This window comes from Saimiri boliviensis, chromosome 1 (assembly GCF_048565385.1).
Source record: "Saimiri boliviensis isolate mSaiBol1 chromosome 1, mSaiBol1.pri, whole genome shotgun sequence".
NCBI classification, from domain to species: Eukaryota; Metazoa; Chordata; class Mammalia; order Primates; family Cebidae; genus Saimiri; species Saimiri boliviensis.
Window position 1 is genome coordinate 248735527 of NC_133449.1, and position 19514 is coordinate 248755040.

The 19514-nt window shown below is 38.8% G+C and overlaps 1 protein-coding gene and 1 pseudogene across 2 annotated transcripts in view; both read right to left on the reverse strand.

The window, feature by feature from the left end:
- Nucleotides 1-19514, reverse strand: part of RAB3C (RAB3C, member RAS oncogene family) — a 262422-nt gene that overhangs the window by 29476 nt on the left and 213432 nt on the right. For both annotated transcript variants that reach the window (XM_074385739.1, XM_003925826.4), the window contains exon 4: nucleotides 3226-3350. In XM_074385739.1, coding sequence (XP_074241840.1) covers nucleotides 3226-3350 — 125 coding nt within the window. The remainder of the gene's footprint in view (nucleotides 1-3225; nucleotides 3351-19514) is intronic.
- On the reverse strand, nucleotides 3733-11214 carry LOC141581186 (large ribosomal subunit protein uL18-like; annotated as a pseudogene).

Below are 19514 nucleotides of genomic sequence, written 5' to 3' on the forward strand. Positions count from 1 at the left end.
AGGAAACTAAATGCAAATCTGGAGAGGGAGGAGAACAGAAACCACCATGTCATAAATGCCAACCAGGCAGCATTCAGCAAGGAGGGGTGCTCAAAGGGCCAAATGAAACAAAATGGCTGAGAAAGGGAATGCCAGAAACATGCTCTTTGTCTGTGTAGTCTATCTCAGGCACTATGATGTTTGCTCCTAAAGGTAGGGTTATTTGTCATTGCATTGCCAGTAGCAGGCATATTGTAAACATTTGATAAATACTTGGTAAACTAAACTGGATTGAGAATGACAGCTGCCATACAAGAATTTTTAAAGAGCTCCTTTACAACTTGGTTCCATCAAGGACCCTCATTAGGATGAGCAAATGTTGTGCAAATAAAACAATTCACAATAGAGAATTAATTGCAACCAGATCGATAAAGCAGTTATTTTGAGCCATCTGCCAAGATGTGGTAATGACATTTAAAAAGCAACGTGGAACCTTTGTGTGTATGTGATGGTATTCTGAAGAATAAAATTCTTTAGTCATTAAACAACAAAGCAAAGACATTTAAATCTTCACATTTAAACTGCGAGAGCATTTTTTTAAATACAAATGGTCTTTCATGATCATTTGTAGAAGCATGTGTAGCCATGAGGAGAACAAGCCACATTAAACGAGGTAAATGACTCTCCAAGAATGCACATGTGTTGGTTGCTATGACAACAGCTGGGTTTTATTGAATAGAGAGCAAAAAATCAATTAGAAACTATTGGAAGAACTTGAACAGGAACATAAAACATTCTGCCTCACAGTTTCAGAAACTTTGCTACATCTGTGTACTGAATGGACAGGGTTTGCATGTATGCCAGTCAATGGAGCAGTAGAAAAGTCACCCTCTTGATGCATTTCCATCATCCTAACATCCCCTTTCACAACCTGGTCTTCTCAATATCACAGTAGTTTATTAGAGTGGGAAAAAATTTAGCCAGTTACCTGCCTCCTATGTATCAATGGCATTAAACAATTCTTGGCTTGGATATATATATATGTATATTGAAAGAAACAGTTTTCATTTTTATTCATAGAGACAGTCTACATCTGTGTAGCAGTTTCTTCCCCATCCTGGCATGTACCCAGCTAGTTAAGAAAACACAAGAAGACATTGAGAGACTGTCTCAGGAAGCCAGCCTGCCAATCCTCTCCCAGGTTTCCTCCCTCTCTTTCTTTGGGGATCTACTATTCTCCATTCCTACTTTCTGAGGTCCTAAGAGGATTAAGAAAAAATTTTAATTCAATTTTTTTGGACTCTCTATAAGACATTGTTTAATTGATTGAGTGGCAAGAGCCCCTGTGTCAGAGATGATAACTTCAAAAGTAGCCACAGGAGACCGTACACCAGCCATGTAACTTTCTCCTGGGTGGCTCGAAGATACTTGGCAGAGGAGTTCTTGTGGCCATCCAGGGATAGATTTTAGTTTAATGAAGTCACAGCTTTCAGAGTGAACTGTAAATAGTTATGAGATAATCAAGAGGAAGAGTGACCCAATGAAAGGGCCTTTGCTTTTTTGATTCACGTTGCACAACATCAGCAGATCATCCCAAATCATCCCCTTTATAACAGTGTTTTTCAAAGTATAGACTGAGACACATACTGCTTCTGGAGATGGGTTGGGACCACCATTTATAAAAAAAAAGAAGAAAGATTAAGACAGAAAACAGAGTGAATCTCATCACGTAAAGTTAAAATGTGTTTTGTGAAACTTTTGCTTCATTCTCTGTCTCTACTCATGTACGTACTGGGATGTTAAATTGAAAGTATTTCTTACTGCAGGTCCTGGCCAAAAAGGTTAAAAGTCAAAGTCTCCTTTGTTAAGAATGTCTCAATGTTCTCAGCGGTCTACCAAAAAAAAAAAAAAAAAAAAAAAAAGAACAAATAAATAGCAACAAAAAAGAATTCCACCAACTCCTTCACCTCTAGGACTGGAGTTGTTCCCTAAATCCACAACTCACATCTGCAACTTTATGCTAGGTTCGCACTTTCCTACTCACTATCCCCTCAACTTATGCTCATCTCAGTGTTCATGCTTCATGGTGCCCTTTACTAATAATGCCTCATCTCCTTTGTTGCTGTAAATTCTACTCCTTTAGAGACCATTAAAACTGTATCTTGCCATTTCAACCAAATGATCTCCATCTCCTCTCATCACTCATCTCTTCCTCTTGTTGCTGTTCATTTCCACACCTGATCTTCCCGGGACCCTCTCTGTGCTGCTCTTTGTCTTTCTCCGATCACACTCCACTCCTACATCTCCCTCCGGCCATGTTTTCCTCCTCCCTGTGTCTGCCTCCCTCTCCCTGTTGCTTTCCTGTCAGCATCTGCCTTTCAGCTCAGCTCCTCATTGACCTGTTTTTGCTGTCTTGTATTTCTGCTTCCTTACGTGTATCTCCAGTCGTCAGTCTCCACTGGAGTGGGAACAACTTGAGCCTAGGAGCTGTGAATCACTTTTTTGTATCCCCCATGATGTCTGGCATAATGCAAAGCATGCATGAGTGCCCAATAAAAATTTCTTGACTCAATCAATCAGTTAATCATCAATCCCTCCTTTGTATTAAATCTCCACTGTACTCAACACCAGCATTTTTCTCTTTAGATACAATGTTTTGTATTTGAAATGGCTGTGCCATTTCTGAAGCTCTCTCATATCTATTATCTCATTTGTTCTTATCTCCAAGGACTTGGTTAAGTAGGCATGGGCTATGAGACTCTTCTTGAGAGATGGGGTGACTAAGTCTCAAAGGGGGTTGTAACAGTAACATGGATTATCGATGATGTCACTAGAATCAGAATCTAGGATGTGACCTATTCTGTGCCATTATCCTCCTCCAATGGAAACTTGAGAACAATAATCACACAATAAAAGAGCTCAATGAATGCAATATGGAGTATGGAGAGAGGAAAAAAAAATAGTGGGCAAGGCATAACTTGTGTTTCTCACGGAAGAAGAATTTGAATACCTTGTATTAATACCAAAATTCTGAGTATCATTTTTGCTTCTGTAATTGTGCTTGAGCTCCCATGATGCCGTAGGAAATGGGAGAAAATAGATTGTCCACTTAGGGAGGATATACTGCTTTCCACTGTTGGATTGACAAATATTTCATTAACTTCACCCTATTAGCTAGGACTCCGTACAGTGTTACAAATAATAAACAAATTCTGTTTCTTTTTAACTTATTAATTTGTCTCTTACCAAGCTGTTCTCCTAAATGTTGGCCTCGCTCAGTTGAGATGACCCGCTCGTCTTCCATGTCACACTTGTTCCCGACCAGAATCACCTGGGCATTATCCCAAGAGTACGTTTTGATTTGAGTTGACCTAAAAGAAAAAGAACAAGTACAACATTGTCAGAGGAAAGCAGAACAGCATAAAATGAAGGCGAAGAAATACTTTCCACAGATGATGATGATAGCAAGAGAAAAATAAAAACACACATGAAGTCCAAATGCCTGACATTTAGAGTTGATTAGTTTGGTGCAGTTTTACTCTTCAGATACTCATTAGAGATTGCATGAGTCAAAAATCAAGGGAACAGTGGAGGCGCACTAATAATCCTTTTGTACTTGATGAGATTACTACTACTACTGAATCTTCCTTTCCTCTTTTACCCCCACCTTATATAATACCTTTATAGTAGGGTAGCCAACCATCTCGGTTTGCCCAAGACTTTCCCTGTTTAAACAGTTAACAGTCCCATGTCTTGAGAAACCCCTCAGTTTCAGGCAAACTGAGATGGCTGGCCAACCTATTTACAGCCCATCACACAAAAACATTATTTTCTCTTATCACACCAACAACTTAAAGAGCTAAAGCAACGTGGCTTAGGAAATCTGGGAGAAGTGGTGATTTTTAAAAAGGGAATCATGAAAGTAAATATGTTCTTGTCTTGCCCTTATAAAAGAAAAATATCAGGTTGATTAATGTCAAAATTATAATACAATGGGCTGACATTTTAAGTTGCTATAAACAGGATATTTAGAATTTAGAATAAGCCTCCAGTATGAATCATCACAAAATAACCAACTTTTGATTTTGGACTTAGATAATAAATCTAATAGTTTGCTTTTACAGGTATTGTTTTTTTTAACCTGCTTAGCCAGTAAGTTTATTGCCTTTATCTAAAAAATCTTCCCAGAACATTGTTTGTTTTATTTCTCAGCAGCCTGCTCCTCAGGTCTGAGGAAACTTCCCTTCTTTTGAGCTACCTGATCTTTCTTCTGGGCATGAGACATTTTGGGATTGTTCCACCCATAATGTTTACTATTGCTTCTTAACTTCTTTCTTGGGCTTCTTGTTTGGATTCTCTTGTATAGCAACATGAGCTTTTGCTTTTTGTCTTATTTATTTATTTGAGACAGGGTCTCACTCTGTCACCCAGGCTGGAGTGCAGTGGCACGATCTTGGCTCACTGCAGCCTCAACCTCCTGGGCTCAAGCGATCCTCCCACCTCAGCCCCCTGTTGCTGGAATGACAGGTACACACCACCACACCTGGGTACTTTTTATAATTTATTTTTTATTTTTATTTTTTGTAGAAATAGGGTTTTGCCATGCTGTCCAGGCTGGTCTGAAACTACTGGGCTCACACAAACCACCCACCTTAGCCTCCCAAAATGCTGGGACTGTGAGCCACCATGCCCAGCCAATCTCAGCTTTCTTGTACCTCTCCATCAGCTCTGAAGTTATGCTGTTCTTTATGTATGGAGAGAACCATTTCTTGCAAGCATCTTCATCTGCTTCCAGTAGGTAATGCATGTAATCTGCTTTATTCTCACCCATGATGTGTTTCCCATGCACTTCTGTATTAAATTCTTTGCTTTTATAATCCCAAGCAGGGAATCATCCGGTACTATGAGGGACAGAACAGCCTTCATCAACAGCTCCCTTCAAGGCCCCCAAAACTTTATTGCCAGTGATGGTTCTGGCAAGGCCTATATCCAACTAGCAGGTAAAGGCACCAAGCTGACCCTCAGTGCTTTCTGTATCACATTAATCTCTGGTTATCTCCACTTGGCCTTCCATGCCAAACCTACCGGGAAGCCTGTAAGCCAGTGGCAGGCCAGTACAATGTGCTGCAGCGTAATTTGTCAGGCCAACCTTCACACCATATTTTGGCAGTTCATGTACCGTGTGCATATGCTGTGCAGACTACCATATCCCCTTCTACATAGGCATAAGCATTCTGACAAATGATATCTCTGTTTGTTATATAGACTATCACCCTGTATTCGAGTGTGTTGTATTTATTTTTATCCTGTATCACTGAGCCTTTTTGAGCACAGTAATCTGTTTTACCCTCTTTTCATCCCTAAATTTCACGTGGTATCTCTTAATAGGCCTTATTAACAACTTTAACAAACCCCATTCTGTGGAAGAAAGACCCTCAGCCAAAGCTTGACACAGACCTCCAGGTCCAGCAATGCCAGGCAGAGAAAAAGCACAGGTATTTTTCTAAACACTTTATATATGTTGCATTCATTTAATCCTCAGAATTACTTAAGGAGAATATTGTTATGCCCACTTTACAGTTGAGGAAAATGAGGCATAGAGAAGTTAAGTAATTTCCCAAAATCACTCAGCCAATGTGGGAATTATATTCTGGAAGTATGGCTCTCAAGCCTGTAGTTTAAAAACACGCTTCCATACTACTCATTAAAGGTTCAAAAAGTGAAGTTCTAGTGCATTTATTGTTATCTGGAGAATAACTATTTACAGAGGAAGCTATGTTCTTCCACTCTTCCTTCATATGGGCCTCATTTTGATTTGAGAGCAGTCTAAGATAGGTGGGAAAGACATATTACCCAGTGGGTAGTCAGGAAAGAAATACTGAAATGTGGACATGTAAACAAATAATTAAAGTTTGAAAAAAAAGTAGATTTGGAACATGTCGAAAAGTAAAGCTTGTGAATGGTGTTACAAACAATGGTCGAGAAGGATCACTGAAAAGAGAATGGTGATGAGCTGTTCTCAACTTGAAGGGGGAATAAAAAGCAAGTATTATAGTTTTAAACTGCAGCAGGAGAGCTTTCAATGAGCTATGATCACTGTTTCTCCTTCCTGAGAAGAAAGGAAACACGCAAAGAGGCAGACAGGGTTTGATTTCAGCATATTCCCCTGAACCACGTACATCTAACTTTTCAAATGAGATTAAATTATCTGGGGAAGTAGATTGTTGATTCTACCTGGACATCTCAGAGTCACAGCACATTTTTTCAGAACAATATGACCTTTCTAATTCTGATACCTAAGTTCATAATATATTCCTTTAGCAACAGTGAGATTTGGCAGGTATCTATGGACTGGAGAAATAAAGACAGAACTTCTAAACTCTATACTTTTTCCTCACTTAATCTTAAGTATGGAGAATATGAAAAATGATGCATTCATAATGAATTAGGGTGTAAAATAAATCCTACTCTTGGAAACACTTTAAGCAACAAATGCCAATATATTTTTGCAAAGGAAGTCACAAGTTTCTTTTGAAGGATCTCACATTTGATCAGATTTCCTCATGTAATGAAAAGAAATGATCTCTTTGTTCCTATAGGTCTTGTAAGCCAGAGCTTGGACAAGCCCTGGGTAGAGGCCCCTTATGTTAACAGAAAAAGTGCTAATCCTTGTAGTAAAGCTAGAAATCAGATACCCAGAATGAGATTAGGGACAAGGGATCCACCAGAGTGTGTCACAGTTGTCTAAGTGTCTAAGGAAAGAGTTATCTGACTCAGAAGTTGGGTCGGGTGTTACTGATCCAGCTTCTGAGTTTCTTGAAGACAAATGAATGCTTGAGGAAATGTAGCATTCTTCTGACTTGGGCCAGTATATCCGACTACACCCCTAACCGTATAAACTCAAGTCAGGGTGTGCTTTTGTGAAGGTCGGGAAGGTGCATAACTTAATACCCACTAGCTGATTCATGTTCCTTAACCAAATGAATGGAATTCTTGCTTCTATACCTAAACACATCTGAGTATCTCAGTTCTGCCTACATAATAATAACCCATGGGGTCTTAGGCTACTGGAATAGGCTATACATTTATGCATATACAATATTCCCCACTCCTCAATAGTTTATAAGAATATATGACCAAGAAGAATATACTTTTTTTGGCCATGATTATATGAGATCCAACCTCTTCTCTATTTGCTCTTATATAAGAAATATTTTCATGTAACTTCAAATTTTCTAAATTGCCAGGGAAATAATGTAAAATTCTTACTTTATACAATTACCAGGGAATTATAAAGCATCATTATTTTGAAAGCTTAGAGAGCCAAAGGAGACCAGTTTTCTTTTTAATAACAGAAAAATTGTGGTCCTGGAGCATTTGTGCTAAGATGAAAAAAAGGCTGATTTGCTATTAGAGTTGGTTAATTTTATGATTGAAATTGGGCTTACAAATGTTCAATGTTTGGCTTGGTTTTGACTACTTCAGACTTTCTGATGTTGTTCTGCCCCAGTAGAGCAGGGAAAGGAACTTTAGGTACAGTCCCACCATCCACAAGAGGGGATCGAAACCAGGCTGGCTGATTTGTGAATTCCCACCCATTGTAAAACCTAACAATAATGATAAGATCAAAGTTATTTTACAATGGCCAAGAACAAAAAGATGTAGCAAATGAGACTATGTCAGCTTCTTGTTGCTTTGAAATTCCTTTCATGTATTCTGAAAGAGTTAGTGTTTTTTTTTTTTTTTCTTTTAGTTTCTTTGCTTAGTGCATGGTAGGTTGACATGCAAGATCTACTTGTATCTTCCCTTTTTAGGTACTGTAGAGCACTATGTTGTTACTTTGCAAGAAATTGTAAAATGATGTTAATTACTCCAAAATAAGTATTCATGTCACTGATATGAAATTTATACCTCTTTCTACATACACAATAAGTTTCTATCCATGTACCAATAACTATATGACTTTGGCAATATAAGCAGCTAGGACCAAGTTGGTACATGTACAAGTAATAAAATCTGCATTTGGTATTGCTGCATAGTGATCATAACAAGCCACTGATTAAAAGACATATCTCAATGTCATAGATTATTTTATTTTTTGAGATGGAGTCTTGGTCTTTTGCCCAGGTTGGAGTGCAGTGGCTCACTGCAACCTCCACCTTCTAGTTTCAAGTGATTCTCATGCCTCAGCCTCCCTAGTAGGTAGGATTACAGGCACATGCCACCACGCCCAGCTAATTTTTGTATTTTTTATGTTTAGTAGAAACAAGATTTCTCCATGTAGGCTAGGCTAGTCTTGAACTCTTGACCTTAAGTGATCTGTCTGCTCTGGCCTCCCAAAGTGGTGGGATTACAGGTGCGAGCCACCATGCCCAGCCATAGATGTTAAAGCATGAAAAATGGTACATCTTAGAATTTGTAAAATGCTATTGTGTTCTTGATATTTATTTTATGTATGAAGACCTAGGTTGAAATAAGAGCTCAGAGTATTCCCTTAACCCAGAAAAACTTAGAGATGAAGAAGTATAAGCCCCATGAGTTAAGGAGGACCCAGAGTTCTGTATTTTTTGTCTATACTGTAAGAGGTAGTAGAGTCAGAAGAATGTTGGGATACTAATTCAGTTCTCATCCCTTCCAACTCTGACTCAACAATTTATTCAGCCAGTTTGAAAGAATGCTCTCATACTAGGTGAGTATGGGGAAGTCATTCCGAATTGTTTTGTTCAGTATCTTCATCTGTAAAATTAGGCTATTATTTTACATGATCTGGGGCTGTTGTAGGCAAAATATGATTTTAGGTAGGGCTACACTGTACTTTTTAAGTTGCAAACAGAACACAGTATTAGTCTCCTCTTGGGCAGCCAGCTGATCCTCTTCCCAAATGCAGCTTAACTCATCCTTTCTAATTTCTATAATTGAAATAATAATTGGGATTTTTTCATTAAAGAGTCTCAAATTTTGTTTCCAGTCCATATCTCCAGGCTGAGGTTCTATATAAGTAAATTTTTAACTGGGAGTAAATGACCTTCCCCTTATGTGTCTATCAGGAGTATGACACATGTTTGTTGAAGAAATCCTCCCTTCACATGGTATTTATATGTATTTACCTTTTCACCGTTATCTGTATTTTGTGAAATTTCTTATTTGAGGGACCCATTTCTAAACACCTCATTAACAGGACTGTCTTATTTCTTTGTTGGGTAGAGATGCACACTGAAAGAGAGTGGCTGTCACCAAACAAAATGCATGTGAAAAGATGATTTATTTCTAAATCACTGCAAAAGATCCTTTGGGATTTACTGTTAATCTCAACAAGATTAATGGAATCAGAAGCCATATGCTGGTCACCATGGTTACTCTGCAAATGGCAGTTAACTCAGACCTTACCAGTACCAGATCATAGTTTCAGAGCCTGCTATTTACCTGACATTTAGCTAAAACAAAACAAAACAAATACCCCAAGCTTTCTCTCAGCATTTATGTATAATCTTCAAAAAGAAAGAGAGGAGGAAACCATAATTTATCCCCATTTCAGTTCTTATCAAATGTTAAAGTGGAATCTCTTTAAAAGCTGGGATGAGACAGCAAGATAAAAGAGTTTTTGATATTTTATGGTATTTTACACATAAATAACTGAACTCTGCACAGAATAAAATAATTTAATTCTGAAGACCTATAAACAAATGAACAAACCACATTTCTACAATACTTCTAGTATTCCTTCTGTGCTACTCAGCGTGTGTAAGTAATTTTCTATGAGTTCAATCCCTTCTCATGGGGAATAGACTTTTGCATAATCACTTTGTTCTGAAAAACAGGCCACAAAATGCACCTCAATGGCCCACAAAAACAATTGTCTCCTAGTGTCTGATTTGGCATGTGTGTGGGAAATATGAGGTATCAGAGAGAATAGGACTCACTCTTCCTCACTCAGTGAAGCTCAAACAGATTTTAATAGCAGTCCCTTACTAATTCTTAAAGCTAATATTGCTCTACTGCATCCATTTCCCTTATTCTTTTTAATATTTATGAGCTTTGACTTTTTAGTATCACAGCCTACTTCAAGTTTGTAAAGAAACTTCCCAACCTGCTTTTGCTCATCACATACAATTGGCCCTTTTGTTATTTTCTCAATTTAATCATGTTTATTCTATTTGTTTCAACCTTCAGAGTGCTTTTAAAAATTAGCCCAATTCAGAAACATTAAATTGGAACCTCTAGGGTCTTCATCAGAGGTATTAAAAAGAAATCACCAGGTGATTTGTATATTATGTTACCAGGGTTTTACTGAGTATTACTGGGATGATTCCCTACAACTACTTTTCTTTTTAGTTTTTAAATAATCTGTTTCTTTATTTCCTAGCGAACACCACAAAGTATTTGTAGGTGATTTACAAAGATATATACACAATAAAAAATTTAATGAGACTAATACGAAGAAACCAGAAATAGGTACATCATAAAGTCTGATTAGTTACACATGCCATAAAGACAAATAGGTAGCTTTAGGAAGTTGAGGAGCTAGGCCTTTTATATGTACATTAACTCATAAATAACACATTAGAAAGGAAAATTTTTAAAAGATTATTCTTAAATAAATGCTCTTCAATATTTTATATATTTTGTTATTTAGAAGTATAGGGTTTTTTGGTATAATTGCTACATTCTTATTACAAATTCTAACAATAGTGTAAAGCTAAAGGAAAAATGTTCAGAAATCTCACTATCTCACTATCAGGTAGAATTTGTTGTGAATTCATCTAGTCCTGCACTTTTTTTGTTGGTAATTTTTAAATTACCATTTCAATCTCATTGGTTGTTATTGGTCTGTTCAAGGTAGCTAATTCTTCCTGATTTAAGCTAGGAGAGTTGTATCTTTCCAGGAATTTATCCATCTCTTCTAGGTTTTCTGTTTTATGTATGTATAGGTGATATATTAATGTTTTGGTGGAAATCCAGTAGTAGGTTGTGTTACAGTTCTTAGTCATTATTTCCCTCCCTGTAGGTGAACTATATTTTCCTGCTCTACTAACTTTGGATCTGGCCAAGTGAATCACTTTGGCGAATGGAAGATAAAGAGATTTGACCTGTGCCACTGTGATCAACAAACATCAGAGGCATGCAGAGGTTCCATCAGCCCTCTTGGGTTCTTATTCTTCATCTTGGGAAGAGCCCATCCCAGAAAGGGGTTGTTCTGTCAGCCCATCCCAGAAATGAGACGCCACAAGGAGCCCAGCTGAGTTCGGCAGAGACCAACAAATCTCAGCCAAATCTAGAAAAGCCCAGTTTAACATAGCACGTCTCAAGGGGCTTGGCTTAGCTTTCTAGCTTCTAGCTTCAACTTTCTAACTTCTGGTTTCATCTCTTGCTACCCTTAATCCTCCCTGCAATTCTGATATGGGCTTATTAATTTATTTGATTTTCCCATACATGCTGTATTTTCAGCAAGTAAGGGCTATCACCATAGGTGGTTTCAGCTTTTGTGAGGTCTAAAATTCATAAAAACTTGAGGCCCCAATTTAAGAAAAATTCAAATTACAAATACATAATTAGGTACGAAATATTTTGTACCAGATGCTATCTATATCCCCCAGGTCTTACCACTTCTGTGCTTGTTGGCTGACTTCCAGCTGTCAGTATCTGCATCTCTGTGCTTTATAGCTTTCTCCAAGGCAATGGAAGGTCACTCCGCCCATCGGAGAAGGTAAAATATAAAAGGAAAATAACACACTCAGGAGCAGACCTGAGCCAATGACTGACAGGATTTGGTGTATAAATACCCCAGCTCCCTTTCTCCTCAGGTTGTTATCACACTGATTCTCAGAATTTTTAAGAAAGATTAAGCACAGGTTATCCATAATGGTAGCTGGTTTTAAAACATACCTTTTATTGGCCGTCTTTTCTTTCACAGCCCACTTACCCTCCTGCTACGGATATTTCTTACACTTCCCACATAAACTACTTGTGTGCAAACTCCTGTCTCAGAGCCTGCTCTGGGGGAATTATTAAGACATTAAGAGAAGATTTGTCCTAGTAAGGGGCCCAAAGTTTAGCAGTGTTCTGGAGCTGGCAGTAAGGCTCAAAAGCACTGATTATTAAATAATTTCATCCTTTTTTCAAAGAGCCAGTTTACGGGGACACCACGAAACGTAAGCTTCATTCGTTTTACAAGAAATCACCTGTAGCCATCACATGTACCATCTGTCTAAAACACATTTATGGCTTCTGTGTCAGGCCCTCACAGTCTCTTCCATCTGGTCTCAGTATACATCTTCTTCTGGGTTAGTTGCCACTCATGCGGGCCCACATATGCCTTGTACATCGCTCAGTATAACTTTTTCACTTACCCACATCCCCCCTTGACTATAGGTACCATAAGGGCAGAGACCTCAACTGTCCGTTCATCATTAGGTCTCCAGCATTCAGCAAAATATATGGCACATAGAAGGTGCTCGAAGAGTAATGTAGAACTAGAGATTGAATGAATGAGTGAATGATAGACTGAATATGGCAAAAATGCCTGATTCAGAACATAGGCATAAAATACAAGCAACAGAGAAGATGAATTACCATCTTAGGTTATGCCAGTACCCCACTGCATCTTTTTTAGGATGTGTTGCTGGTAGTTTCTTCCACAGAACCTCGTATACCCTGACACTGACCATGGTAAGGGGGAAGGCAAGTGTTCACTCCATCATAGTCTGCAAAGGACATCTGTGCAACTGGCTATTCATCTAAGTCTGATTAAATAACATTTTCCTTTCTGATCTAGCGCTGATGGTTAGGACGTGGATACCTTAGGAGGGACTTAGCACCTTGACTTCATGGAAAAGCTTTGGAAGGGCCCCAGTCCAGCACCTTCATTTTGGAAATGACAAAGCTGAGACTCCAGATGTGAGTGCCTGAGATGGCCCCACTACTTAGTGGCCCATGCGGGTCTATATCCCAAGGCTCCTGTGAGTGCTTGTCTTCAATGTGCTGTCTGCTTGCACAGGGGAGGGAGGTGCCTACATTGTGTTGAATGTGGAACTTGGTAATAAATGCATATGCTTGACTATCTTTTAAAGTAGAAAATAATATATCTCCTGGGGAAACAAAAAATGCTTGAATCTGCATAGATCTAGGAGTGTCATTCAGCTGCATGTGTAAGCAAGCAGAACTGCATGTTCTGAAAGGATCTGTTTGATCCACCTCTCCGTGGTAAGTTTGCCGCAGAGAGCCAGTACTGAGAATGTTTTTTGAGAGCTCAAGAAGCAGCTTTCTTGATCCACCTAGTCCTGGAACTACCTTGCACCACATCCAATTCTCCCTTATTAGTCTAAATCTAAACTTTGACCTATTTTCACCATGCCCGTCTTATAATTTCTAATCTTTCTGATTTTATACAATGTCAAATTCTATTCAATTTCATAGATGTGGTAGAAATAACTGGACATTCCTTTTCTTCTGTGCAAGAAAGAAAAGCAACAACTACTAGAAGAAGCAAAGATCACCCTTCTGGACAACAAAGGGAGAGGAATGAAAGTCTGACCTAGGAAAGGGTAAGACGTTCCTCAGCTCAAAAATGCCTGGGTCATTCTTTCACAAGGGCAAGGCCAAAGTCATGTTATTAGAAATATCCTTTTCACAAATCAGACAAGATTTATATTGTCCTGAGGGAATTAGTGGTCTTTGGCAAGATATGGTTCCTTTTTAGGTTAATGGTAAGGCAATCAGACTTGCCGAAGGGGAAGCTGAACTTAGAATCCAGTACCTATTTGCCATCACTAAGGTACCAGAGCCTTCTCCTTCCTCTTTGTAACCCTGGTGGCTGAGAAGAGAAGCTTCACACACATTCATCCAACACCCGGACACCGAGGTTTGTGAGATGTTAAGACAGGACCAGGGAGGAAGAAGTTCCCCTATGGGAGAGTTGGGACTTCCAGGGAGAAGGAGTGGGACTGAGTTTGTGGATTTTGTGGAACTTAGAGATGGAATCTTCAGGAAAAGGAGAAGAGGGTATTAAGAGAAGAAGAGAACAAAAGGAGAAAACTCGCTCAGGCCTTTTGAAGGCCAGGACTGTGAAGCCTCCTTTCTAGGCAGGGAAGTAAGTAAACTGGATCTAGTGCTACCTTCTCTTCCTCCAACAGTCAAATACTCTTTTGAGATCCCACTGCCAGGGAAGATTGTGAAAGACTTCAAAGTGGGCAGAAAAGATGACTGGGGGCCCTGTTCAGCACAGCTTTCCAGGTTATCTCTGCTTTTCATCATCTTTGAGCTCTTTTATAGCTCTGTAGATGGTAGAAAACTGATAATAATACAAGTTCTTGCAAGTAGAAAGAAATGCCAATAAACTGTGTTTGGTGCAGTGCATCTGATTCTCACTCCATGGATATTAACCCATTTGGTCACTTGATAAATTTGTTTCTGCATTCCTGATTGCCTGTATGTTTGCATTCCCTGAATATTCCCTTAAGCCTGTGCAACACCTTACTAGTTCCAATTCTGCATTCCTGATTGCCTGTATGTTTGCATTCCCTGAATATTCCCTTAAGCCTGTGCAACACCTTACTAGTTCCATCTTTAAGTCCAGTGTTAAATATCTTTGACATGTGTTTATTTTATATTTGGATAAAAGCTGTGGTTCTATCATGTGTGTATGAATATATATATATATTTTTAAACTAACCATAACAACAATAGAATTGCTGAAGAAGGCCTGTGCTTGGAATGACTAGGCAACCTGTCCATGAGAGAGGGTGGTAGGCCCTGTGACCACAGCAGATACCTAACCTGCAGCACGCATGAAGACCCATGGGGAGCAGCAGTGAGAAACACTCAGGCATGAAAGGCAGACGGGAGGCCTTAAGTCTCCTGTTAAGTTAGCAAGGAACACCTTCTGAGATAAGGAAGACCCCAGCCTTTCTAACCCACATATGGAATATAGGTCACTCTCGTGGGAGTCAGTGTGGTGCAATAATCCTAAGTATATAATGATTATATGTATAATATGTAAATTCATACATATAATAATAAATAGTAATAACACAGTGGCTTCATGTATTAAGCCCTTACTTTGTGCCAGGACCTATGCTAAGTGCCTTACCTTATTATTTCATTTAATTCTTACAACAATCCTTTAAGATAGGAACCATTGTTTTCCCCATTTTGCAGATGAAGAAACTGCAGAGTAAAGACTTATAAGGGGGTAAGTTACTAGAAACACTCAGATAATATACGACAGAACTGGAATACCAACCTTTCCAATGGAGCGGAAGCTCAAAAGTCCAGGGTTCTAGCTTTTGTACCTAATTAGAAAAACTAAGACTATTTTTTCAGCTTTTCTGAACCGCTGCCTCTCCTATGAGAGGAAGAACAAAGCCTACACACTTTCCTGCCAACATTTCCTGATGATCAAATGAGAAATTGTTCATGGAAGAGTTTTCAAAACCACAGAGCCACTATATGACTAGAAGATATTAATATTACTAGTAAACTGCTATTATTATTCACATGGTACTGATATATTATCTCAAATCCATTCTCTAAACAACATTCACTGTGATTTTCCTTGCTGTTTTGAAACCTTTAATTAGAAAAGGTTAAAGTGGAAAAACAAAAACAGAAGCAAAATACTATCTGATTCTATTTCCCTTCAACAAATGCACTGTTAGGCATTATGCAAGGAGCTTGGGTGACAGCAGTGAAGAAGAAAGATATGGTCTCCAATCTCAGGGAGCTTGCAGCCTGGCTGCACACCAGGATCTTGCAAATACACTTAAGTCAGCAAGTCTTCAACTGTGCACAAGACACTGGTGTTGCTTGTCTTTGAGTCCAATGCCTGCTAAAGTTGGGAAAAGCAACACCAAAGCAACCATATGGGGCCTACAGAGCTCCCAGCTAGCTCTATATCTTAGGGAAAGGGGAGGGGAGAAAGGAGGAAATGAAAATGATATGCAGGAAGACAAGGAACGATTATCCTCAGTAATGGACTTAACTGAGGACTGTTGTCCTTTTTCTAGACCTTGGGTTTTGGTAAAACAGATTTGAAAGAGCTAAAACTTTTTTCTTTCAACACTACATTTGCCTTTGTGACCCCTCTCATTAAATGTTTCCAAAGCCTTTTTTATTGTCATAAAAATCACTACAAAATCCTTCTTCTCTCTCTGTTACACACACACACACACACACACACACACACACACACTAACCTTTAAAATGACGTTTTTCAAATGAGCCAGAGCAAAGAGATTTTGTCATTGTAGAGAACTCTGGCCTCAGGAAACCAAGAAATGAGAAAAGGCCAAGCTCCGCAGTTGCCATCTGCCCCTGGTTGTAGAGAGTAATTGCCCTTCAGTCTTTCAGATCTCCCATCAAATAATGCATCCTGTAATGGGTCCAGCTGCAGGCTGTGCATACAAACCACAGCACTTCTGCTTTATCACAGTGGAGAGGTGGTTCATTAAACCCTATGCTCAGTTCACCTGCTCAAATTAAGTCCTGGTCTTACTGTGCCTTAGTACGGTTAGAATGATCCATGTTCACAGCACATTCCTTGGAGGCTGATGAGGCCATGGTTGTATCATTTTGATGGTAGCAAATTTTAGAAGTGCACCATTAAAATAAGTGAATAAAGGGCTGAGTACAGTGGCTCAAGCCTGTAATCCCAACACTTTGGGAGGCTGAGGTGGGAGGATCACTTGAGATTGGGAGTTGAAGACCAGCCTGTCCAACGTGGCAACACCCTGTTTCTACTAAAAATACAAAAAATTGCTGGGCGTGGTGGCGTGCACCTGTAGTCCCCGTTACTGGGGAGGCTGAGGCAGGAGCATCACTTGAACCTCGGAGGTGGAGGTTGCAGTGAGTGGAGGTTGTGCCACTGTACTCCACCCTGGGTGACACAGCGAGACTCCTCAAAAAAAAAAAAAAGTGAAGAGGGCAAGCTACAACTGACGCATCAGAGCAATACAAGAACTAAGACATATGTCATGTATATATTACCATCCATTCTTGAAGTATATACCTGTATCCTTCTATTACTGCTTTACAAGGAACTGTGCAATATTACTAGGCTTCTTGAGAAGATCATATTAACTAGTATGGTTCACATCTTAAAATAAAGCAAGAACATTTAAACACACAGGAGAGAGAGAGAGAGAGAGAGAGAGAGAGAGAGAGAGAGAGAGAGAGAGAGAAAGAGAGAGAGAATACAGAATACTTTTGTACCAGTAGAAGCACTTTTGTCTCTTGACTACTATTTTCAAGATGTGCCTGTCATTTGTCTGTTTGCTCTTGAATATGTTTCTTTCCCTCCCTGCTCTTGAATATGTTTCTTGCCCTCCCTGTGCTGTGTCCTGCATGGTAGCAGGCTGACCCTTGCAGTCTGTGTTTTCCTGGCTGTGTCACCAGCTGGTTTCTGATGGGAGACACTGGAAGGAGATTGGACATAATGATGAGGAGTGAAGCTGAGTGTTTCTCTCCGGCTTTCAGCAGTTTCTGTAGGAGGGGCCACAGCTCTATTGTTCCACTTCTGCTGGGTGGTTGTCCCAGCCTGTGGGCTCAAGGAACACCACAAATATCTGGGCTGCTTTATTGCTCCAACTGTTCTGCAAGCTTCATCTGCCATAAACAATGTGAAATGGAAGAACAGTAAATAATAAAGTTAATATAATTATCGGCTCTCCTAGGTGCATACTAGGTTGCAGTATGTCTTAGTACAGGCTGCTATAACAAAATACCATAGACTGGGTGACTTAAGCAACAGACATTTATTTCTTTCAGTTTGGAGTCTGGGAATTCTAAGATCAAGGTACGGCTGAGTCAATTCCTGGTGAGGGATCTCTCTCTCTGGTACAGAGAGATTTCTCTTGTGTCTATACATATAAGGGCACTAATCCCACAGTGGTGGGGGGCCCACCCACATGACCTTGTTTAAAACTAATTACCTCTCAGAGGCTTGACCTCTAAATATCACCACACTGGGGATTGGGGCTTCAACTTATGAACTTGGTGGGTGAGGACACATAAACCTGCATTCATTTTCAAGTTTCAAAGTCAGTAAGAGGGAAATATTGAATTCGAGGAATTTCCTGTAGTGTCTGAAATTCTTATATTGCTTTTCCTACCTAGCACTAACTTTTAAAAAGATTCAATGATCAGTTTGTGTTTCTGCTAAGGTTTTTTTTTTTTCCTCCTAAGAAGAGCTTTCAAAACCAGAAATCCTTTTTCTTTCATCAAAAGTCTGCCTTCAAGGAGGCTTCAGGCACAAATTCTTCAGTGATATTTTGAAGTCAAAAGTACCTTTTCCAGGGACAGCCACATTTCTCCAGGGTGTCCTTCTATTTTTATATGAGAAGAAACAATTTTTGGTCACAATTAAATACTTCAAACTCAAAAGAAGTATTTTACTCCAGAATTTAATATTCCTTCTCATTCATACATAGTTTTTCAGCTACACTGAGTATCAGCATTCTCTGGATATGTCACATGCTTGAATTTTGTTGGGCTTTTGCCCTTGTGGTGGCTTATGCTAGAATGTTATTTGGTAGAGAAGCTAGCAACATTATCATCTTATGTTAATGCAAATGCACTGAAGATAAAGCTATGACTACCAAATTTGGTACACGAAATTAGAATTAGATGTTTGCTCTACAAATAGGATTTTTATGAACCTCACTTTTGAAAGGCTAAGTCAAGAGAGAGGAGAGTTATGCTGCTGATATTAAAAGCTGTAACAAGCTCTGTGGTTATGGCTAGACGTGTTATTAAACATAATATTCCAAATAAAAGCAGATCATGGTGGACAAATAAGAAAGAGCATCTACCATGTAGCAGACAATAATTTAGTCAGCACAAAGCTTTTCAAAATGGTTAGGTTTAGGTTTAAATCAAATACAAATTAAATATGATAATATCCCTACTAAGTAATTCTATTATTCACCTCATTATAAATTTCTTAATTGTGTTACAAGTCAGAGAAATTAGAAATTATAAAAGAACTCTTGGGCCACTTAATTTAGCTACCTGCCTGCGTAAGATTTGCCCAGTGGGTTTATTTACCAGATCAACCTAAAATAATAAGGTTGGGGGAATACTTCAATAATCTGATTTAAAATGTTAGTCTTATTTCCTGCAACAGATATCCAATTTTCTTGTCTTTAATTTTATCTTCGAGCAGTAGCTTTTCTCATTTGGAGTCAGGAAAGAATATTTATTCTTTCTGCAGCTTTTCTCTGTGTATTGTATCAAATTCTCCAGAAATGCTGTATCATGTTTTGTCATTTCACATTCATTTGTTTTGCCTGTAGCCAACTAAAGTTATTTCAAATATCTCAGTAAACACTAGAGTTTTAGAATTTTGAATACATTGTTTTTGCTGAACAGTCTGTAATTTTCCTACATTTACTATTATTTCTTCTTAGAGATAATTTTATATTTCTCTCTCTTTTTCTTCATTTATTTTAGTGGAGAGTACCCACTGTGCTATGGACTGAATTTTGTATCTTCCCCCAGATTCATATGTTGAAGCCCTAATAATATGATGGTATATGGAAGTC